The following is a 25,641-nucleotide window of genomic DNA, read 5'->3' on the forward strand; positions in this document are numbered from 1 at the left end:
TTCGATACCCGTGGTGGGTAGAGCACAGATAACCTATCGTGTGTGTTGCTTTGTGCTTCACTTCAAACAAATAATTGCAATCATGCTAGAAATGCCTACATATTTTATTATCAGACTGTTTACGGGTTTACATCACGTTGAAAGAATTACATTGACTTGCGTGTTATTTTCTGAGTAATTATTAACCACTTAATTAAATCATTCCGCTTGAAAAGTAAGTGTTTAAACAAGAAATAGTGTCTGCGTGATTTTTACCGTTACTGACAAAAAAATTACTACTTTTTTGTTACCTCCTATAATCATCATGCAGATAGTGAAAACCTTTTCGTTATCCGTTTCCGAAGCGACGTTACCAAATCCCACGCTAGTCATGCAGGTCATAGTGAAATAAAGAGATGTGACGTACATAGTCCCTCTTGGAGGACCACCGGACAGCTCTGTCCTGTAGGTTTCATTGGAGAAGTCGAAGTAGAACGGCTTCTGAGTGGTATTAGCCAGTTTCCACAGCCAGCTGTACACAAAGCCGTTCTCTGCATCGCTGCGACCGATGCTGTACCAGATGCAGGCCAACCAGTGTGCAACAAGCATGTAGAAACACAGCAGCAGGATCAACATGGCGGCCCCGTATTCCAGGTAACGGTCCAACTTCCGAACGACGCGTCCTAGTCTGAGCAATCTAACCACCTTCAGGGCGCTAAAGAGGCTACCAATACCCTGCTTCAAAGAGAAATACGATGAAGTTAATATCAGAAACATAATAAGGTTAATACAAGTAACATGACCAGAAACATGATAAGGTTTATACAAGTAACATGACCAGAAACATGACAAAGTTGTTACAAGTAACATGACCAGAAGCATGCCAAGGTTATTACAAGTAACATGACTAGAAACATGATAAGGTTAATACAAGTAACATGACCAGAAACATGATAAGGTTAATACAAGTAACATGACCAGAAACATGATAAGTCTAATACAAGTAACATGGCCAGCAACATGATAAGGTTATTACAAGTAACATGACCAGAAACATGATAAGATTAATATCAGAAACATAACTACCTTCAGTAACTGACAAGGCTGTTAATACTCTGTCTGAATGATAAAAACAAGATATCGTTCATATCAGTAGCATGACCACGTTTAATACTTACCAGGCTACTAATAGGCTGGTTGAAAGAGAAACATGATAACATTAATATCAGTATTACGACGAATTAGTTATTAAACAGGTTATCTTGCTGAAAAAAAGAATCTGTAGTCACTAACTAGGCTACCCATATACTCTGTCTGAAATAGAAACAAGATGATATTAATATCAGTGGCAAGATTATCTTTAACCACTAACCAAACTGCAAACAACCTGCTTTAAAGTGAACCAGGTTACCAATACCATTCTTGAAAGACAAACAAGATAACATTAATATCAATAATATAAACACCGTTAGTAAGTTAAAAGACTCCAGACTCCAGATACCCTTCTGGAAGAAGAAAGGTGGTAATGTTGATGTCAGTAACCTGGCAACGTTTAGTCACAAACCAGGTTAACAATACCCTGTTTGAAACGGAACTTTGATAACGTAATTTCAGTAGCATAAAAACTTTTAAATGAATGATAAAGGTATCAACATCCTTCTTGAAAGAGAAACATGAGAATGTTAATATTAGTAATAGGACCCCATTTTGTCATAAATCATGCTACCACTACCTTTCTTGAAATATTATCATGATAACGTTAATATCGCTAATATGACCTTTAGGTACAGATTATGTTACAAATATCTTGTCTGAAATAGAATGATGATAACATTAGTACAAGTAACATGACCAGCTTTAAAGTATTAAGGAGGCTAACAATACCCTCTTTGGAAGGGGGACAGGATAATGTTATTATCTATAGTATCCGAATCTATATTAATTAGTCACTAACCAGGCTACTGATACCTTACTTGAAAGAGAAACATGAGGACGTTGATATTAGTATCATGCTCACTTTACTTACTGACCAGGCTACCAATACCCTGTTTGAAAGAAAAACATGATAACGTCATTACTAGTAGCGTGACCACCTTTAGTTACTAGTCATTCTGCCGATACCAAGCTTGAACTATAAACATAAGAACGTTAATATCAGTAAAAATGACCATCAGATCTCTAACCAGGCTACTAATACCCTGCTTGAAAAAAGAAATGTTACAACGCTTATATGAATAACATAACTGCTTTTAGTTACTAATAGAGCTATCAATATCCTGCTTGAAAGAAAAACACGATAACGCTAATACCACTAACATTATTACCTTTAAGCACTGACCAGTCAAACAATACCCTTTTTGAAAGATAACCATAGTTACGTTAATATCAGTAACATGGCCACCTTTAAACATTAATTAAGCAATCAATACCCTGCTAGAAGGAGAAACAGGATAACTTTCATATCAGTAACATGATTACCTTAAAATACTAACCAAGCTATCAATACCCTGCTAGAAGGAGAAACAGGATAACTTTCATATCAGTAACATGGCCACCTTTAAATACTAACCAAGCTATTAATACACTGCTATAAGAAGAAACAGGATAATTTACTTATCAGTAATATGGCCACCTTTAGGCACTGGGCAGGCTATCGAGTCCTTGTTTGAAGGAGACAACTGGTAATGATCCTATTTATTAATATTTAGTTTACAGCAACAATTACAAACATTTCTGAACATTTATAAGATATACGTTCTTTTTTGATTTGATTAAATATTACAGTGTGTTGACTGCTCCCTGGACCCACAGACCTTCTGCCAAAATACTGGTTTGGTAAAGCGTTTTTAAATTATGCCCTGTATGGCAAAATAATTACTTTGTTGTTTTAGTTTTAAAGAGGATTTATCGTAATTTAGCTAAATATCACTCTTGAGAAACAATGATAAATTTAAATGAGTATTTAACGACACCTCTATAAAGCTTACAGTTTAATTTATAATCAGATGTCTGATATTTTATTACAAGAGTTGTTTCTCATATTTTGATCATTTTTTTCACACCATCTAATGGTGGTAAAAAAGGTAAGGGGGGATATGTATGATAACCTAGTCAGAAATATTAAGAAATTAATGTAAAGTAGAAAAGCAAACGAAAGCAGTGGAGCACGGTGTTAATTATTGTCACCATGTTTAAATAATTCTTCCAAAACTAGAAAAACAACTTACGTCGTCGTCATGGTCAAAGGCGTTGAAGACATCATATGGAAGGCAGGATAGCAGGTCTATGATAAACCAGCTTTTCAAGTAATTCATCCTGATGATTTTAGGATCAGAAACCACTTCACCACCTGGACCAACAAACGTTGTGTGGAAGTTGAGAACGATGTCGATGAAGAAGATGACATCAACAATACTGTCAAGCACCAAAAAGCTGACATCTTCACTTGTTTTGCTTTTGAAGGCCACGTTGTAGGGCACCATGATGGCAGTATAGAAAGTGAGACACAAGATGATCCAATCCCAGATGGCTTTGAAGGCGCAATAGTGTAGAAGGATGTGAGGTGGAGTTTTGGGAGTCTCTTGTTGGTACTGGGGCATCATGTCGGCACTCAGGCTCATCATCTGGAAGCGAACCAGGGGGAAAGAATCCTGTTTTGTCAGCCAATATTAAATTAGTCATGTGAGCTGTCAGACCATAACAATTAATACATATAATATTATAACTTTTAACTATGATGTCAAAACATGACAGCTAACATCGGTTATTACCAGTTCGTCATAGCTAATACCTATAATACTGTAACCATTGCTTGTTGTCATTAGCAGATCGTGGTAGTTAATACTTGAAATATTATAACATCAAATGTCCTCGTTATCATATTATAAAAGCTAATAATCAGAGTATGACAACCCTCGAGTTTCGTTGTTATCAGGATAGTTAATATGTAACAGCTATTATCCATAACTCAGAACATTTGTCTCCACCAGACGATGACACCTTATAATACAGAGGAGTATTCACAATCTATGGTAACGATACAAAGATGAAAGCCTAGGTCTTACACCCTCTTCTTCCATCACCTATGGAATGACCCTGATTACATACTATTGCTGCAGAACAATTTACACCTTGGGAAGATTTTGTACACTGAGATCAATGCTGTCCATCTTCTTTTTACGTGCTTTCAAAAGTCCATCAATTGTGCACAGTCGACCAGAGTCCATTCGAGTAACCCAAAGGAGTAGAATTCCATGATAGTTGTATGTGATTGTTAAAGTATGAATTACCTTTTTGTTCTGGACTATTACAGAGGGTTTGGCATGTAGACTTATACATATTGCTGGGTGCTTTGTCTTGATAGAGCCATACTTTATTAGCATCCAGTCAGTACGAAGGTAGTATTTCCTAGTGATATAGTGGGATCAATAGTCTTCTGAGCTTACCGTGAGATTTTCTCAACTTTCTGGGTGTTTATCTTACCATAAAAGCCGTAACCCTCAACCATCATAAATGTTTTAGCAGTACTTCTAGTTTCTGCTAGTTATTATAAATGTTTTAGAAAGAAAATTATTTTACATACTCTGTACTATACTTGAAATGTTGAATCACAGGCAGGATAATTTCCTTACCCACACAGTGGTTCATCAATAACCTTAAAGACATAACTGTTGTTATTTAATACAGCAAAAATACATATTTAAAAATATTACAATAATTACTTAGTTTATTCATTCAAAAACGTGATTTAACATCACGTCAGATTTTAATAACTCTTTTTCTCAATCCCCTCTCCCCCTCTAACAGAGAGTTGTTGCAGAGGAAAGCTAGATCTGAAATGCTGTTGTTACACACCTCTGGTATAAACTCCACTACTAACTGACTAACACGTTTCTGAAAAGAAAAATAACTCTACAGTTTAACATAATGTTTTAATTAAGTTTCTTATATCTATTAAAAAATAATGAAGATCAGCAGAATCTTGCTTATGTATTAACTTAAGTCATTCAGAAATTATACACAAGGGGCGGTTTTGTCTAATTACAAGTTGTAAATCATGACATGTTTTGGCGTGACAGTCTGCTTTGTTTATAAGCTAAAAGCTCACCAGTTGCTCAGCCATACCATTCAGGAGTTGTAATGGCACAGCACAGATAGCCCATTGTGCAGTTTTATGCCCAACAATATACAAGCAAACACATGTAACCTAACAAATAAGTTAAACTGACGCATTTGCAGCAATTTGAGGCATTTTATGCTTCAATAACTGAGAAAATATAAATCTCATAAAAGTTCATGTATGGCACTCATATATACAATAAGAAGAAATATCGTGCACACTTATTGAATGCATAAAGAATGATGCTTGACCAAGAAATGAAATGTATATGTCAAATATAAACTAAGATGAATTCCAGGTGGTATAGAGAACCAATTGTTTATCTTATGAAAATAAACAGATACAACTGTAGCAGAGTAAGAGCTATGATAAATTTTGTGTTAGCTTCGTTAAAGGTAGGAAATGAATTTTAAACAAAGCTTGTTTATTTGTTTGTTTGAATTTCGCGCAAAGCTACACGAAGGTTATCATGAGCAGCGATTATTACGGCTTGTTTGTTTACTTTGAATTTCGCGCAAAGCTACTTGAGAGCTATCTGCGCTAGAAGTCTATATATAGTAGTAATAACCTAGAGGGAAGGCAACTAGTCATCACCACCCACTGCCATCTCTTGGGCTACTCTTTTACCAACGAATAGTGAGATTGACCGTCACATTACAATGCCCCAACGACTGAAAGGGCGAACATATTTGGTGGAACAGGGATTCGAACCCGCGACCCGTAGAATACGAGTCGAGCTCCCTAACCACCTGGCCATGCCAGGCCATTATACAAAGCATTCGAAAGGAAACCAGGCAGTACTTTGATAAGAAGGAAGACGAGGAGAAATATATGGAAAAAGGCTGCCAATTTACCGTCTTCGATCATAACCAATTATTGGATTAGTTTTGGTTTCAGTTCCGAGAATTACGATAAGTCAACAAATTTCAAACAATTAAATGACAGATCTAAATGTGAGTTGATGAATACACTATTCGAATAATCATAAGAATATTAAAGAAAATGTGTATAAAAATCCATATTTTTGGGCTCAAAGTCAGTCTTTCCAATTCTGAAGAAAATGCCTTGGACTTATTGCAGAAGGTTCTCTGACGTTGCTGATAGAGTAGTAGTCCTGCTGATCAATGTTTCCGGATCCATATTTCTCAGAAACAATGAAGACTTTCATCTTCCGGTCAACCCAGAACAATCACCATTCAACCTCAATGCAAGTAACAATTACTATTTCTCTCAGTGGTATAGCATAGTTAGAAATAGATTTAAGTCAATTAATATTAAGGAAAGTAAGGTAAACTATGTCTCAGCATCTTAATATATTGAATTAAAGTGTTTGTGTTTTTGAATCTCAGTCTGCAAGTCAATTCTTTATTCTAACTGTAAAATTTCTCGAGTTAGTGACTTGTGTACTACATTCATGAGTGTATACCTAGATTTAATATAAATCTATTTGTAACTGGATTTTAAAGTCAAACTCCAAATGATTATCTTACATGGCCTTTTGTTACAAACAGGTACAGTCGACAAGAATTTTGGAGTAACTAATGACAGGTTGGTTAGAGTAAAGAAGAGAGTAGAAGTAAGTAAGTTAGTTTAAGCACTATAAGTAGTGTAAGACAATTTAAGTAACAAAAAGGTAAATTGCCATGGCTATTAATACTACAAACCTAAATACTACTACAGATGAGGGTGCATGGCCATGAGCTGATAAAAGGGCTGATGCACATTTTGAAGCTGTGGCAGATCAGCTCACACAAGTAGGTCCAGATAGTGCTATAAACTTAATGGGTGCAATACCGTTATTTCATGGCAGACTCGACGAGGACGTCGAGGGTTTTATTGATGCTTTATATTAAGCTGCTAGAATTTCAAGCTGGGCTGATACCCAAAAAGCAGACATTTTGATAATGAGAACAGCAGGTGAAGTGAAGCACTATATTAGGGCTTGTGACGAACTACATGAAACTGCAGATTTTCATATTTTGCATGGGATAGTAGAAAAATACAGAAAGTGAGAGGCACCAAATACAATTCTGATGCAGATACAAAGCTTGATTCAGCAATGAGGTGAGCCAGTCAGTGTGTTTGTACATAAGCTACAAGAGCTAGGTAACATACTATGCAGGATTTATAAACACCCAAACGAACTGATGATTCAGGATACTTTAAAATCAGATCATGGACAAGGTTTGCTTAATAATGCAGCCCACAGAAACATAAATAAAGTTATTTGGCCTGACATGTCCTTACTAGATCTAATTGAAGTAGCTACTCGAGAGAAGCGAAGAGAAAAACAGATATATAAGCCCCCACAATTTGCAGCAAATGTAGTGAATAGTAGCAAAAGCAATCACATAGACTGGCAGAACAAGCAGAATAAGCCCAATGGCTTTAAGTGTTTTAATTCTGGCAAGGTGGGCCATCTAGCAAAGAACTGTTTCTTAAAACAGAAGAGAAATGAGCAGATAGCATGTTTTAATTGTGGTATGAAAGGCCACAAAGCCTAAAATTGTAGAAGCTCACTGAACTCAGAAAACAGAAAAGCCTCAATGGCTGGAACTTCTAACAGAAATTTCTCAGTAAATATCAGGAAAATCCAGCCTATAGAGAGCCAAAAAACACAATCTCCACTGGGATTACCGAGTAAAAGTAGATCTAGTTATGGCAGTATGGAATAAGATATTGAATGTCCATAGTGTTAATGAAGTGTCACCAGTAGGTTTAATAGAAATAGAGTGTATAGCATGTCGGTTAGTGGTTGACACAGGTGCTTATATCTTCTGTTCCAAGTATTAGTATTAGTAACGTGTCTGAGAGAGCCATACAGTGCCTATAAAAGTGTTGAAAATTAATGAAGTAAAAGTAATACTTCCTAAGTATATAGTAGCAGGTAAGGCTAGTAGTAAAGAGGAATTAACTGCAGTAGGACAGCATAATTTAGAAATCACTAAGAAACAGACACAACAAAGCAGGATAGATTGGGTTTCTATCTTAGGAAATGTGAAGGACAAAACAAAACCACAAATGATAAGGTTGTCAGAGGAGTACGGAGATATATTTGTAAGAGAAAATGATCCTAATGGTTGCACAAATAAAATTAAACATACGATAATGATAAACGACAGTAAGCCCTATAGAGACCCCATAGAGTGCCAGAGAAGCACAGAGTAGAATAAAAGAATGTGTAAAAAAGATGCTTGAAGAAGGAGTAATAGATGACAGTAATAGTCCATATGCATCCCCAGTTGTATTAGTTCCTAAAAAGAATGGAAAATGAAGCCTCTCTGTGGATTTTGGGATGATGAATGGTGTAGTAGTCAAAGACATCTGCCTATTACCCAATATTCAAGAAACTATAGACTGGTTAGATAAGAGTAAGTACTTTTCATCTATGGACTTACAAAGTGGATATTGGCAGGTAGAAATAGAACAAGATAAAGCTAACCTGCTTTTGTGTTACCTTCGGGCAAATACCAGTTTAATAGAATGCCAATTGGCTTTTGCAATGCCCCTTAAACATTTGAGAGGTTAATGGATGTAGTATTATCAAGACTACAAGATTCAGAATGTTTCTCTTATCTAGATGATGTCATAGTGTTTCCAGTGAGTTTTGAAGAGCACTTATACTTGATAGGTTATGGAAGGCAAATCTAAAGCTTAAATCAAGTAAATGCCAATTTTTGAAAACAGAAGTAGAATACTTAGATCACTTTGTAACAGCAGATGGTGTAAAAACTCTCCAGTACCAAAAACAGTGAAAGATATTCGGGCATTTCTAGGATTCGTAGGATTCTATAGAAGGTTTATGACACATTTTGCATTATTGGCAAAACCCTTAATGGAACAAACTAAGAAATAGCATTTCAGAGGATAGACAAAAGACAGAAGGCATTTGAAAAATTAAGAGATGCATTATTAAAGGCGCCAATCCTAAGTTACCCAGATTTCAGTAAAGAGTTTATCCTCAGCACAAATACATCCGATTTTGCTATAGGTGCAGTTCTATCACAGTTAGACGAAAATGGAAAGGAACACCTTATAGCTTATCAGAGTAGACAGTTAGGAAAAGCTGAAATACATTATTCAGTTACAGAGCAGGAATGCTTAGCTGTAATGCATGGAATTAAAACTCTCCAATGCTATCTGTATGGTAGGAAGTTCACTATCATTACAGATCATACACCATTGAGATGGTTAATTTCATTAAAAGATCCATCCTCTAGATTAGCAAGATGCTCATTACTGTTACAGAATTATGATTTTGAAGTAGTGCATAAACCATGTAGAAAGCATTCTAATGTTGATGCTCTAAGTAGAATTAGAGTAGGAAATCCAAAAAATTGAGGAAAAACAGACAATTAACAGAATAAAAGAGGCAAAGTTAGAAACTGAGGATGATTTAGAAAAAGATGAACTGATAAGTACATTAAGAGTATTACAGGGAGGAGATACAGAATACACATTAGATTCAGATATCTTATGTAAAAAGACTGATAACGAAAGAACATTGCAGATATTTGTACCGCATCGTTTGAAAACTAAACTCATGAAAATTTATCATAATAGGTCATTCGCAGCCCACTTAACTTTCGCAAAAACGTGCAGTAGGATAAGTAAAATATTCTATTGGTTGAATATGAGAACAAATATTGAAGGATGTTGTGAATCATGCATAGAATGTCAGAAGTGAAAGACTAGCTCACACTTTAGGAATGCTCCACTACAGAGAATGCCAAGTTTAGCTATGCCTTTTCAGTTAATAGGTATGGATATATTAGGCCCATTGCCTACATCCTATCGGAAACAAATATGTCTTAGTAGTCGCAGACCACCTGACTTGTTTTCCTGCGGCAATATGCTTACCAGATCAGAAAGCAGAAACAGTTACCAAAGCATTCATGAACCAAATAGTAGCATTTACTAACAGATAGGATTAGCAACTTCATTTCTAAATTAATAAATGGAGTTTGTGAATTGCTAGGTGTTAAGAAAATAGAGACCACTGCTTACCACCTAGCTGCTTAAGTCCTATTGGAAAGATTCAATAGTACTTTATTAGATATGATCTTTTAATATTGTGAAAAGATCAGAAAATCTGGGACGAGCAGATCCCCTTGTCATTATTAATATATAGAAGTGCTGAAAATAAATATATTCAGAAAAGTCTATTCTTTCTACTACATGTTATATATGCCATGCTGCCTCTGCAGGAGATATTAACTCCTAGAGGAGTAAATTAGGCAGTAGATTATGATTACAAGGCAGAGCTATTATAGCAAATGCAATTATCATTTAAGTTAGCTAACAAACACTTAACTAAAGCTGTTAACATAGAGAGAAACAAGCAAATAAAGGGTGCAAAATAGTGAAATAAGGTTGGGAGACAAAGTATTGTTATACACCCCAATAGTTCAACAAAGAAACACTAAAAAGCTGGCAAAATTATGGAAAGAACCTGTACAGTTAATTTTGAAATTCAAGGGATTTACAGAAAAGTAAGCAATTAGTGCATGTGAATAGGTTAAAAAGTTAAAGGATTATAAGCCTTATCAGTATGAATGTGTAGCTGACGAAACAAAAACATACAATCAAAATGAGAACATACAAACAGAAATTGAGAATTCAAACGAGATTGACTTATTTCTTGAGGATAACGAGATAACAGATACTGAAGAACCAGACTTAGAAGAAAATTTTGTTGTATTGGGTGATGAAGTTATAACAACAGAGGATACTCCAATTAGTGACACTAGTAGTGAAAGTAGTGCAGCAGTAACTGACGAAGTAGTAAGTACACCAGTGACGACACAGGTTGAAACAATAACTCATGACTATAGTCTTAGGTAACGTGGCCCCGTAATAATTCAACCAGATGTGACCCCTACAAATAGGACAAGATGATTGAGGTTTGTTCCACAAGAATTGTACACAAACCAAAGAATGATATGAAAGTTGTTAATAATAAATCCAGTGAAGTGAGAGATAATGTATTAGAGGCTTTCAAAAACACGATAACTGTAGTTAAGTGAGGTAAGACAAACTTATGAGTATTTAGTTGATATATATTTTATTGAATATCTTAATTATAGGTATTAGTATTAGATATATCTATAAGTTTACCTTGATCCTTGTGTTACTGATGGTAGGAGTTGTAGCTGGACAGAACGTAAATATGATCCCAGTAGAAAATAAGGTGGGTGTGATATTTGTTGAAGAAGGAAATTTTATATTATCTAGTGATAAATGGATAATTGTTGAAAACATACCATTTCCACAGTACTTTCAGTTATTAGTCCAATTACAAGAGGAACTGGTAACGTTTGAGCAATCATTTGACACTACGACTAGTGTAAGCATTTGGAGAATGGATACTGAAGTAATAACCTTTACGAATCAGGGAGTAGAAATCATGAAAGTATTAAAAGTAACGCAGACGGGGTTAGTTGAAAATTATAAGAAACTCGTTTGAAAGTATCACGATGAAATATGTGAGTTGTTATTAGAATTATCAGTTTTTAAAAATAGTGTTGTGATATCGGACCAAAGTTATCAAAAATATAAAATCGTATATCACTATTCCTAATGATCAGCATCCAAATTTAGAAATGATGGAAGAGAACATGTTAAGATGCATAGAGGAACCCATTTGAGGATGCGACCCTAATTCGGGAATTTATTCAGTACGCATAGTAGCTACAGATTTGATAAATGGAAGATAACTTATTCAGCTCTTGTAACACCATGCTTAATAGTTGTTCTAGCAGGCATACTGTTTTACAAATCATGTGACAAATTGGCTTTGATTAGATTATTAAAATTAGATGGTCTATATACATTCAAAAAGAAAAGGAGAAAATAACCAGGCAACAAAGGGTTGTCTTATTCAGAGGCTACTGAAGTGATTCAACTAAACGAATGTGAACCATCTAATTAGGCTGTAGACAAATTGTATAGACTGATGACAAAATCAGGTTAGCTTAATGAACCGATGAGGCTAGCAACTTATAACTGTTATAAATCAAAATCAATAGGATTAGTTTAATTATTGATGGAAGGAGAACCAATAATGCGAGAACTAACAAGAGAAAGGATATTCGATGATGACGTGACTGGAGTTAATGAATTAGTTAGGTGCATGAGTGAAGTAGAATAAAGCCAAAATTTGTAAAGAGAACTCAGAATCGATCATGAACGTATTGGAACAGTTCGAACAGGAAGCGAAACAGGAACCATGATATAAGGTACTGTTATGTTGACAATGTTTTGGTTTAGTCTAACTCTATATGATACAATTACAGGAAGAGAAAAGACAAGGCTGAAATTGTGGCTAGCATCTACATCATCAAAGGGCTATCCATAATTCACTGGATGGATGGGCACATAAGTTTTAGAGCCCCATTCCCTGAGAAAATGCTGAGTAAGGTAGACATAAGGCATGTAGACTGGTGTGTAGCATACCTACACGTAATTCAGTTGGCGGAAAGACGATATAATTTCAGTGACTCAATAGACATTTGCAGAAGCATCAGAGATGGTTATACGAAGTTATATTCCAAAGGTTTAGAAAAATGTGCACGATCAGTTGAATTACGGGATTAGTGTGTGTGAATCTTGCCCCACATACTGTTATTTAACACATGACGCCCATATTTACTGTGACTATCATATAGACCCCTTTGAACATTGTACAAAATGGAAAACCTGTGTACTGTAAGAATGTATTATAAACATCAATAACATGGTATTCCAATTCTTCCGGAATGAATTCTAGGAAAAACACCAAGGAGCCAGCTGAGAAGAAGAAGGAACTGCGTTTTCTTAATTTCTATTTTATTAGTATTAAATTATCTGAGTTTTCATTTCATATAAATAAGTGGTAGTTGAACTTTATTAACTTATATTGATGTAATTATTTTATGGCATATTTTGAAAATGTTATCATATTTTAATGTATTGCATGGCGAGTAAGTCTGATGATATGTAACCTTAGCAATGAAACACAATTATGTTGAGCTCGTTTTATTATATGGTTCACTTTAATGAATGATACACAACGAATTACATTTTAGTTTTATTTTTCTGACCGATTGTTTTAAATTGAATAATATGAATTATATCTTATGACATATTCATATGATAATGGAAAAGTTATTGTTGGATGATATATGCAAATGTAATAACTATTGGATGAAATAATTTTATAATGGATGATTTGTTTGCTTTTGTATGTAAAAAGAATTATAGTTCAGCGTTCAGTATTGTGATTAAAATGTTGTTGTTTGAATTAATATGAGGGGTAAATATAAAAAAAGTCGTATGATTTTGGTAATATAAATGAATATGCTGATTTGATTAATGGTAATGATTAACAAAAAGGTAATGCATATACTCATAACCGTAATTATTGAGAAAGTATAAACACATATAACATAGTGATGAAATAGGAATAATGAATAAAGTAGTTAGTATTAATATTATGGTAAAATAGATAATCATGGAAACTATTATTCGGCCGTTATTACCATAGCGTAACGTGAGCTGCCTGTTCCCCGAGTGATTTACAACTTATAATGGCGCGAATAGTAGTTAGGCACGGTTCATAGGACAATCAAAAGGACAATGAAATTTAATTATAAATAGATGTATACTGTTACAAGCTTAAAGCTATATAGGATAAACGAACGTAGTTTCATGTTACAATTTGAAGTCATCCCTAAAAGAAAAAAAGGGTAATTTAAATTTATTTAGTTTTTTTTGTAGTTATGAAATAGGGTAGAGAAAATAACAAATGAAATATAAAGTTTTTACTGAAAAATATAACATGAATAGCAACAGGAAATTTGAGATGAAGAAAAGTATTTTTAATCTTAAGATGAAAAATTACTTTGCACACGAACTATTCAAAACAATACTCAATATATTCATGGACAAATCTTTATTTTAGTTTTTTAAAAATACTTCACTTTTTTGTATGTGAAAGACTTGTAATGTTAACCAAAAGACTGCCAAATTTTGTGAAGATATACACACTATATTGAAAGTTCGAAGTATTAAATCTATAAAGACTTTAAACGAGCACACAGAAGTCACGTAGTCGGTCAAACTGACTGAGCTCGTTTTGAGAGACTTAAAGCGTTGTCTGTTTTTTGTCTCAGTTTCTGAATCAATTTTTTACTCCAACTGTAAACTTCCTCGAGTTATTGACTTGTGTACTCCATTCGCTACTGCATACTTGGATGTAATATAAATCTATTTGTAACTGGATTTAAAGTCAAACTCCAAATGACTATCCTATACAGCCTTCTGTTACAAGGTGAAGAATATTTAGTTTTTGTAAGTAAATCATTTTAACATACCTAGTTTAGCCAATCATACAAAATAATACATTGATATTGTTACTCAATAAATCTGGTCATAGTTTGCATAAACATAATGCAAACTGAATGGTGCAATAAAACCTTATGTTTTTTGTGACTTAGAAAACAAAGGTGATCTATCAGTGTTATGTGAAGATCAAAAATCTGCTTTTAAAATGTTTCACAAATTATCTGAGATACTTACAAACATTGTGATTATTTTATACATAATAGTTGTCTAGATAACTCAACATCCTGTATATTAACATGCATTATATAAACAAATATGTTATTCTGTTTTAAGTAAAGGAAATTTATACTTAAAATTGCTATATATTTAGTGTTTGTTTAAAGCCATATTTTCTTGTTTATAGAAATAAGATGTTTGACTTTCACATTATTGGCATTCTATAACTTAGTTGCTTCAGAATTATAAATAAAGTTATTAATTTATTAACTACAAAAACACTGAACATTTCTTTTTGTCTTATGCCTAAAATTTATTCTTCTTAACGATCAACGAATTCTTGAATGTTGATTAGAAACATTAATTACAGGTTTTTTCGCCTTTGAGAAGTGTATCTCGCTCGTATGGCCAGGTGGTTAGGGCACTCGACTCATAATCTGAGGATCCCCGGTTCGAATCCCCGTCTCGCCAAACATGCTCACCCTTTCAGCCGTGGGGGCGTTATAATGTGACAGTCAATTCCATTATTCGTTGGTAAAAGAGTAGCCCAAGAGTTGGCGGCGGGTGGTGATGACTAGTTGCCTTCCCTCTAGTCTTACGCTGCTAAATTAGGGACGGCTAGCTTAGATAGCCCTCGTGTAGCTTTGCGCGAAATTCAAAACAAACAAACGAGCATCTCGCTCTTTATAAGATTATCACAAGGTTCTGAGCAGGTTAGTAACCGATACTTTCAAAAATACCTTTACCTAGTGTTTCATATAAATCAAATATATGTTTTTTTGTTTATTTCGTTTTCTAATTAAGCACAAAGCTACACAATAGGATATCTGTGCTCTGGGCACCACGGGTATCGAAATCTGGTTTCTAGCGTTATAAGTCCGCAGACATACCGCTGTGCCACTGAGAGACTTAGATATAAGTATCCATATATTATCATAAATAACGAGAAACCTTAAAATATGTTTGAACTACTTTATTATTCAATTCAAAAGGGTATACTTTATATAAAAAAAGACATGACACTTTTGTATTTTAAGCAGTGACTTTTCTTTCTTTTACTGCTATTGATTTTTGATCTGAATCTGTTATCTAAAACAGGGCGGCTTGTTAATATTATTTTTAAGGAAACTAGTTCATGTGGTTTCATTCATAAGGTAGTAGTAGTAACAACAGTATAATATTATATTTATTATTATTATCGAAAATAGTGGAATTTCATAGATATTTAATTTCAAACGCTTATGTGCATCAATGTTTAATATCTACAATCCATCATAATTATGTGTATTAACTTTGGAAAATGTGTCAGAATTGTATGCCAGTCCGAATTATTAACTTAGAGCTAATACTCACGTGTGTAATCTGCGATTGTTTGGCATTGTCTGACTTGACGACGGGCAGGTGAGAGGAGAACTGCTGGACAAAAACAGAGCGACTCCTTGTGACAGATCGTGCTAGTCGAGCAAACTTGCTGAGACCTAGAATGTGTTTAATATTTGATGGTGTTTGAAGCATTTTGAGTTTTCGCACACACATTTTTAAGTACTTTAAATCTATAAAAGCCACAGTACATTTAAAACCAATCTTCTAATAATTATAAACTCCACGAAGCTGTTTAAAGCTATGACAGTTGTAATTACATATCATGAGATGGTGATATCAAAAAATATAGAAAAGTGGAAATTACACTGTGAATCGTTATCGTTTTGAAAATGGACAACGGTTATGTAACATACTTCAATGGCCTGATAAATGTCTTCTCAGCTTTACATATTATACTTTGATCTAAGCTGTATATGTTCTTATGAAAATTTAGTATACTTAATTTACTGTATATTTTAAGTTAGTTCATCTTTATATAGCACAATTCTGTGTTACATTCAGTGCACGGTTTTATTGATAATTTGATTACTTCGAGCTTACCTTTGCTGGCATCGTCTTCTAAAGGTTGTTTCAAGGCTGTGATGTCCCTGAATGTCAGGAGAAACAGCACTACAACATCTTTTTCGTTTTTTATAGGAGCAATGTGGAGTAACAGCCATAGTGGAGTGTCTGTATATAGATTTAAACAAGTCATCTTTAGATATCAAAGATTAACACCTATACGGAAAACGCAGAATTTTGTGTTACTATAGAAACAGTAACGAATAGTATTTATACAGTTACATCAAGAGTAAGGTACCACAAATCATACGCAGGTCTCTAGAACATAATAATAGTTCATAGGGAGCTACCATAAAACCAAGAAATAATAACTATATAAAGATGTATAGAAAATGTTAACATGGAAACATTAAGAAATAGTAACTATATAAAGATGTATAGAAAATGTTAACATGGAAACATTAAGAAATAGTAACTATATAAAGATCTATAGAAAATGTTACCATAGTAACTATAGATGAAAAATGAAGTGTATTGTCATATAATTATCAAGGAGTAGATGCTATAGTGGAATACAAGATAAGCAGCCACACACAGGATATAAAGTATTCAAACAAATTTCTACGCTAATAGATACAGAATCTTAGGTCTCTGGGTTTTTAGGAAAAAATGTACGTTACCCTTAAAACATCAAGATGTATGTTATATTACCAAGATGGTGCATTGTCATTCGGGATAAGTAAAAAAAAAAGTTAACTAATCTCTTAAAAACATCCACAAAATCTTACAATTATGTGAAAAGTACATTGTTATATATTGGAATGAAAACAACACGAAATTCCAACTGTACAAGAAGATATGTGGTTTTAAATCTAGTTTATTTTCATAATGATAATGTGAAGTAGTAAATGTTTCTAGGGTTTCGCATCATTAAGTATAGGCGTGTAAAAATAACTATAAAATACACAGATAATTAAGTAGTAACTTCTTATGTCTTACTTATCCAGAGAATATATATAAAGGTACGGTCAGTCAGAGACAAGGACAAGAAAAGGACAGCTTTGATGATAATATGGTGGGGGTTTGTTGTACGTATTTAAGACTTGCCAGAAAAGAGAAAACAACAAAATAATTGATTGTAAGCAGACAGCCATTTTTGATTTTGTCAATCGGTGTTTAAAGCATAAGTTCTTTAATGAAAAAAACAAAGAAACAAACATTAAATAAACTTAAAGTTGCAAAAAATGCTAATTATGATATTAGAAAAGCGATACAATGCATTCCTCCCTGTCGGATACATTAACGTTTGTGATATAAAAGCAGTTGTGTTGAGTAATGGATTGGTTAAATAACATTTTAACACCATGTACTTGTATATCTGTGGTCTAATCACTTAACTAAACAACTACAAACAGCTACAAATCATACTCCTCCAGAGAACAAATTACAAGGAAAAAATGTATATTTTACTTGATTTATTCGAAATATTTTGTCAGTTTCGATAGAAAAACAAATGTTGTTTCTGAAACTTTCGCGAAGCAGAAATGAAAAGGTTCATAATGAATTACTCTTAATGTTTCAATTATATATTTAAAAAACTCATTTTAATCTGAAACGACAGTCCTGACAAGAAACAAAAAGGTATTTGCCTAAATATAGATTGGGCTCCTCAAAATGAAAAATGAAGTACACAGGGTGTTAACAAAGTGCAGGTAAATTAATACAAATCTATATACTACCAAAGCAACATACAAAGACACAGAGCTCAAAATATTATACGATTTCTTGATATATTACTGAACTAATGATGTCGTAATAGCTTGTTACATGAAGGGAACTGGAGATAACTATATAGCTTGTTACAAGAAAGGAATTAATGATGCTGATGTAGTTTGTTACGTGAAGCGAACTGATGATGCCGATATATTTTGTTACATGACCAGAACTGATAATATCGGTATAGTTTGTTACATGAAAGGAGCTGGTGATGCGAATATAGTTTGTTACATTAAGGAACTGAATCTGCCAATATAATTCATTACACGAAGGGAACTGACGATGCCGATATATTTTGTTACGATAAATAGACTTATTATGCCGAAGTAGCTTTTTACATAAAGAGAGCTGATGATTCCCATACTGTTTGTTACATGTATGAAAGTAATGATGTTAACATAGCTTGTTATATAAATGTAACTCATGATACTGATGTAGTTTGCTACATCAAAGGAACTGATGATGCTTATATAGTTTGTTACACGAAAGGAACTGATGATATTAATATAGTTTGTTATATGTAAGGAAATAGTGGTGTGGATATAGTTTATTGTGTGTAAGAAACTGAAGATGCTTATATAGTTTGTTACACGAAAGGAACTGGTGATATTAATATAGTTTGTTATATGTAAGGAACTAGTGGTGTGAATATAGTTTATTATGTGTAAGGAACTGAAGATGCCAAGAAAGTTTGTTGAATGAAGAGAGATGCTGATGTAGTGTATTACATGAAAGGAACTGACGATTTTGATATACTTTGTTGCTTGAAGGTAACTGATGATGCTAGCCGATTGTAATAATGTTTAATATACCTGAATATTTTTTTCATTATGCAAACTTGACCTAGTCCAATGGCCATGATTTATAATTATTATTATACAAATATATGAATAAAGATTTGCATCAACAGGTTTCATAAATAAATTGTATGTTCATGAGATGAATGTAATCCAGTGAATTTGGCTCATCTTCATTAGAAATTAAATCTGATTCAACAAAGTATGTAAAATAAAGGATAAGCAAATAAATAAACTTTGTAATGTGGAAATACAACATGTACAAAGTGTGTTATTTTTCAGTACACGGATTTCTCGTAGAGCAACATTTCGGGTCCGCCTACCAGGAATCCAACGAATATTATATCGCAGTGTAGAGTTTCATTACTTTATGAACTGCGACTGCGTTTGTCAACAAAGAAGGATTTAAAACTCAAAAATATATAATGACAAAACATAATCAGATTATAAACACAATGCAACAATAAAAAAAGAGAAACATTTATAGTCGATGAGTGAGAGAATGGAGAGAATGTGAACAAACCCTTTATTGGATTAAAAACCAATAATACAAACACCTGCACCAAAGGCAGGTTGTTCATGCCATGAACTTTGCACATGTGGCATAAAACCATACACACTTGAGCTTCGGGGCGGGGAAGCCACATGCCATTACACGAATCGCCGACAGAAAAGATAGTTTTGGGACATCACGAGTGAAGTCGCACCTATCTCTAATGCAAAAGAGCACGTCCAGTAACCAGTTCTTAGTTCCCTGCACTGCTAGAATATGGAGAAATGAAGTTGTTTACTTGAGCGATTTTCTTCGTCGAAAGGTAACCAAGAGAAATACAAATCTCATTAAACTAATATATACCACCCTTGTCTGAGTCCCGTTGTGAGAAAGTAACGCCCTTTGAAAAACTCCAAACTTTCTGTCGCCAAACAAAGCACATAAATTGAAAGCGAACTAGAAGTGTAATATCTGCAAGATACAACAGTAGTAATTATGGATATTTCCAATATCAGAAACATTCGTTGATTGTGTAATAACTATGTGAAATGTTTAACTCATCGCTATTAAAAAATAATATTCTGTATGGATTTTCAAGCATTTTTATATTGTTACTTTACGCAAGGCAGGTCTGGCATAGCAAGGTGGTTAGGGTCTGAATCCTCGTCCCAACAAACATGCTCGCCCTCTCAGCCGTGTGGGCGTTATAAAGTGACGGTCAATCCCACTATTCGTTGGTAAAAGAGTAGCCCAAGAATTGGCGGTGGATAGTGATGACTAGCTGCCTTCCCTCTTGTTTTTCTCTGCTGAATTAGGGACGGCTATCGCAGATAGCCCTCGTGTAAATTTCGCGCAAAGCAACACGAGGGCCATCTGCGCTAACCGTCCCTAATTCAGCAGTTACTTGCGTAATTATAAAATAAGTACTTATTTCTACAGTCAATAAATTTAACGTATTTGTGTGTGTATAAATTTGTATTTATACAGATTTTTGTTTCCTGTGAAGGTTGTAATGAAATGATCTAAGGTAAATTTAATCAAAAACATCTTAGATGTAAAAAAAAAAAAAGGTACGGCCAAAAAAGGATCCAGCGTGCGACTTAAAGGAATGAAATCAAAATTGGCGGCCAAACTATTAGCTACACTTACAGTATTGATAAGAATTTTACAGCAAATATTCATTCATTAGCTAGCCAGGCCGCGTTTTTTTTATTCAGCTTGGGGCATGATTATGAGTAAAATAAAATACGCGAACTAGCTAACTAATAAATGAAAGTTGCTGTAAAATTTTTTTATCAATGCTATAAGAGTAGCTACCAGCTTAACCAGCAATTTTGATTTCATTCTTTTAAGTCGCACACCGAATCCTTTTTGGCCACACCCTTTTTTTTTTTCCCCCACCCAAATTGTTTCTGATTAGATTTCATGACATTTTGTCAACACCCACCAACAAACCACAGCAAGTAAGAAAGTGACACTCGATAGTAACCAACAATAGCTTTAGGATCGCAACCCTATTATTTGGAACAGACCTATACTTTACAGAACCAACCAGATAATGTATGATGATAGTTTTCCTCTCTAAAACAGTGTTAATAAACCCCATGGAAAATAGATTAACAGTTTCATGTCATCACCTGCATGTACTGGTACAGCCGTATCAAGCATAAATTTGTTATGCTAATTGCTTAAGCTGATATCACTTGATACTAAACGCTCTTTGATTAGGATAATTTTATAAAATTTTGTAAATATGTGCTTAAAAGGTTTCAATGAATGGTCAATAATAACCGTCTACTAGTATGATTCTTTTGAAAAGTGGAGCTAGAAACTGCTAATCTAGTTTGCTTGGCATAATCAATACTTGCGCACCTCCACGTCCTTTCACTCTATAGTTTTGCTGTTCTAAATCAGCCGTTTTTAATCCGAACAACAACAACAACTAAAAACGGTCTACTTTTGCTCTTAGGTGGAGCTGCAGTAAAATGTTAGACCAATAGCTCATGTGACTTTTTGCGTAGGCGTGCGCAAAAATTTTCGTTAAATATGAGCGGTTTTTGTTGATTAACTTTGCACATGTGGCTTATATTTACATAAAATGAGACTGCTAATTCTAAGTTGAAAAGATCTATCAGTCTACGAAAGTCGAAAAAATCCATAAAAGTTAAGTGTGTTTTTCTATCAAATAAAGTTCCGTACTTTCGGTGCGAAGAAAAAAAATGGAAAAATTCAATCGAAATTGGAGATTTTATAACTCGTGTATTTTTTAATGGATTGCCTCGAAATTTGGTCTGTGAAGTAAGATTCTAGTAGAGCACGTTCTCTAAAAATATATGATAGTTTGGATTACCACAGTCCGGGCTACAGAAGGTGGCATATCGCTAAGCTATTAGTTCTGTGTGACCTGCAGGTTGTTTTGGTCGCACGACACGCTACCGTGTGTCTTGTTCTGTAAAATGACAATGAAAGCAACATCTTATTTTATGCATTCGACAGTGACAAGAATACTGTCGCTAAAGACTGCAACACACTTTCCTTGATAAAAGTTGGTCATGTTCAATTCCAAACAATTCTCTCTTTCCATATAAAATGCTTCTTTGGAACATTAAGACTTCACCCACTGGCTGCATGCGATATAGATAGATGGATGGATAAACAGATACTGTTTATCATAATTATCTATTTTTCTCTATCCATTTAAAAATTCACACCACTAAAAACCGGGTTTCAGTACTCGACGTGGGCACAGCACGGATAACCCATGGTGTAGTTTTGTGCTTAATAACAAACAAACAAACTGAGGTATGACAAATAAAACATCGTTCAACTGAATGATCAATAAAACAAGGTATATTTTACAACTTTCACTAACTTTTCGAAACAGAACAAATGTTATATGTAAGGCTACTTATTTTTTCTTAGCTTTGTTGAGTCACCATTTAACTTTACGTAATTACTTTTCCACAATGAATTCTGAAGATCGTGTACAACTTTTATATAAAAGAAGAATTAAAGCTCGTGCTGTATATTCCAACCAATAACACATAGTAATTAATCACTTTTAGCTTGTTTCATCACGAACTCTTATAATCACGTGGCACATATAAAACATTGCCAGTGGCTAGAATACTAAACTGATCTGACCGATCATTCCCGTTTCACGCAAAGTTTTAGACGTTCTGTATTGAAAAACGGAGAATTATCAACATCTCTGAATTAAACAGTAAATAGTCACTTAAAAAGGTGGAAATGCTGAACATGACGTGTGGTTTGGTTGGGCGTGACAGAATCATTAGGCTCAGAGATCGAGCGCTGATGAGGAGACGTAAAGACAGTGTTTCAACGATAATAATATAATTCTGTTCATTAAATAGATTTGTTTAAACATTGTTTAAGAACAAGTAAAAGCTTGGAATGGTCTATACGTTCATTGGGTGTGTGTCTTGAACCAGACTAGTTTCGGAGAATTCCACTCCTCATCAGTGACCCTGGACACTACAACCAATGAAATAACAGACCAAACCATTGTAAGACAACAAGAAGCTTATAACGAACATGAAAAAATACACAACCATATACACCAATCCAAACAAAACTCTTAAGAAATGCTGCACTATAAGAACATTGAGTTTCGAAATCTCATATGATGGGCGAGAGTGCCTTCTATTTCCAACTCTGTAAAGTCGTAAAGAGATTCGTGAACGTCAACGGTGTTAAACTATTTAGTATATAAACGTTCACAGTATGTAATTTCAGAGAACTGCGTAGTTTATAAGCATTCACAGTGTTAAACTTCAGTGAATTATATAGTGTATAAGCGTTCACAGTATTAAATTTCAATTTAATTGTATAGTGTATAAGTATTCACAGCGTTAGATATCAGAGAATTACATGATGTATAAGTGTTTGCAGTGTTAAACTTTAGTGAATCACATAATTAATAAGTGTGAATTGCATAGTGTATAAGCATTCATGATATTAAACTTCAGTGAACTGCATAGTGTATAAGTGTTCACAGTGTTGAACTTCAGTGAGTTACATATTGCATAAGTGTTCACAGTGTTAAACTTTAATGAATTGCATAGTGTATAAACATCCATGATGTTAAACTTAAGAAAAGTGAGTATTGTGTGCGTGTCAACTTTGTCAAATTTTCGTTTCCAATTAATTTATTAAAAAATATTATATTTGGAAACTTGCAAGTGGAATTCTTGTTGTTGTTTTTTCCTTTGCAATGGGGCTAGAATTATATTTTTGGAAACCATATTTAATAATACAGAACTTTATTAACTCAGAGAATTTCAGATTCCGAAGAGAGAAGTCTAGATTACAAAATGAGCCCCTTTATGGCAGTACATTTTTTTTTACCCCTGTCTTCTAGTCACTCAGTATGCTTCCAAAACATGAGAAACAACGATCATGATATTCCTCACATTTCAATTAAAACAACTTAAAATTCCGGATGGAAAATGGTTTTATTTTGAAACCTTCAAGCCTTCATTCAGGATCGTCCTATGCACAAAAAATGGAAGCCTTCTTCCATTGTTCTTTTATGTGTAGAACAATAACTAATGATGATTTGTGTAGACGATAGGATGGATTAAGTAATATCCAGTTCCTTTGTATTTGTAATATTAGATTGCCATTCATTGAAATATAAGCTTAGTATCCAAGTCGTCACTAGACAGTTAAATATCATATGATTGTCGTCTATGCGCTTTGAATAATTCTCATGTTAATACGTATTTATTAAATTTCAAATATTTATTTTCGACTTTCCATCTTTTCGTTATCTGTTTATGATTTTTTTTTTCCGAGATTGATATTTTATAATTTGAATTTCGTTTCCCTTACGTTCAAATAATGTAATATGCTTCAAGGTGAAATTCTCGTCAAATAAGCTGATAATGAACGAAAACACTCTGTATTGTAATAAAGAAAAGCATGATATGAAATCAGTCACTCAAAGATTTTAAAGCACTGTCCTTTAGACTACTTTATTGTCTCTAGGGAACTTTTGGTAGGGATATAATTAATGTTTAGGTGTTAAAACTGCTGTAAAATAAACTTACTTTCGTTGAATTACCCGAAAGAAAATGCTTTCTCTTGCTTTAATCTTTTAAACTTCCATTGCTACTCTACTTCAATGGATTGCTTCAAAGAAATATGAGACCCAGATTTTCCTAAGCTCTCATCTTGGAAAGCTGGACCGTTATCAAACTGATAATATCCCCACATTAGTTCTGCACGTGTAAACTTTAAGAAATTTGCAAAAAAAGTGGGGGGGGGAATTGCAAAGAGAAAGGAATGAAAACAAATGAAGAATATTTCCTATTCATAAATAGACAAGTGAATCATTTAATATAATTCTGAGTAAAGACGAATGATCTCATATTACAGAGGACAATGCTAGTTTCTATACTTACGATTCTTTTTATAAAGAAGAATTTCGAGCTGGTCTAAGGCTTGGCTATCGAGGCACTGATTAATCTTTGCTATAGTAATTCTGTCTGTTAAATCGCCATACATGAAGGTACAGCGACATGACTTCTGCATCACTTCTGCCCGATTGTAGCCCGCTATCTTACAGAAAGTGTCCGAGCAGTAAACGATAGGATAATCCACAATCTGGGCATTAGCTAGGAGAAAACTGCAGTCAGCTATGAAAATACAAGAACAGAGAAACTGTTAGTCTTTTGTTCTTATATATTTTCTTTATTTTATACGTCTAACAAAGGATGACGTTTCTTTATTAATGTTAGTTCTCTAATTTTCTTTGACTTAAAAAGAAGACATATTATACTATTATAACGTAATGATGCCACTTTTCATTTAGTATTTAAGTATTTAAGATGTAAAATCTCACAATGAACCAGACTGGAAATTGAAATATATAATTATCAGTTTATTAACAAACGTAGAATAACAAAACATGGATATGAAAATATTCCCCTACTGACCACCTTAGTATCTGATTGGAACACTTTTTGATATGATGATAACCTAGAATCGACGTATTGCAAACTCTACGAAATACAGAAAGGTGACATATT

General features: G+C 33.9%; 1 protein-coding gene across 1 annotated transcript in view; it reads right to left on the reverse strand.

Annotated features, from left to right (window-relative positions):
* Window positions 1-290: 290 nt before the first annotated feature.
* LOC106459150 (potassium voltage-gated channel protein eag-like) overlaps window positions 291-25,641 on the reverse strand; it is a gene marked incomplete at its 3' end in the record, with an annotated part of 96,006 nt that continues 70,655 nt past the window's right edge. Inside the window, exons 3-7 of the mRNA XM_022385578.1 lie at window positions 25,015-25,248; window positions 16,562-16,690; window positions 15,992-16,116; window positions 3,207-3,629; window positions 291-717 (exon numbers count right to left, since the gene is read on the reverse strand). Coding sequence (XP_022241286.1) covers window positions 291-717; window positions 3,207-3,629; window positions 15,992-16,116; window positions 16,562-16,690; window positions 25,015-25,248 — 1,338 coding nt within the window. The remainder of the gene's footprint in view (window positions 718-3,206; window positions 3,630-15,991; window positions 16,117-16,561; window positions 16,691-25,014; window positions 25,249-25,641) is intronic.

The sequence above is a fragment of the Limulus polyphemus genome, unplaced genomic scaffold, assembly GCF_000517525.1.
Source record: "Limulus polyphemus unplaced genomic scaffold, Limulus_polyphemus-2.1.2 Scaffold568, whole genome shotgun sequence".
Lineage (NCBI taxonomy): Eukaryota > Metazoa > Arthropoda > Merostomata > Xiphosura > Limulidae > Limulus > Limulus polyphemus.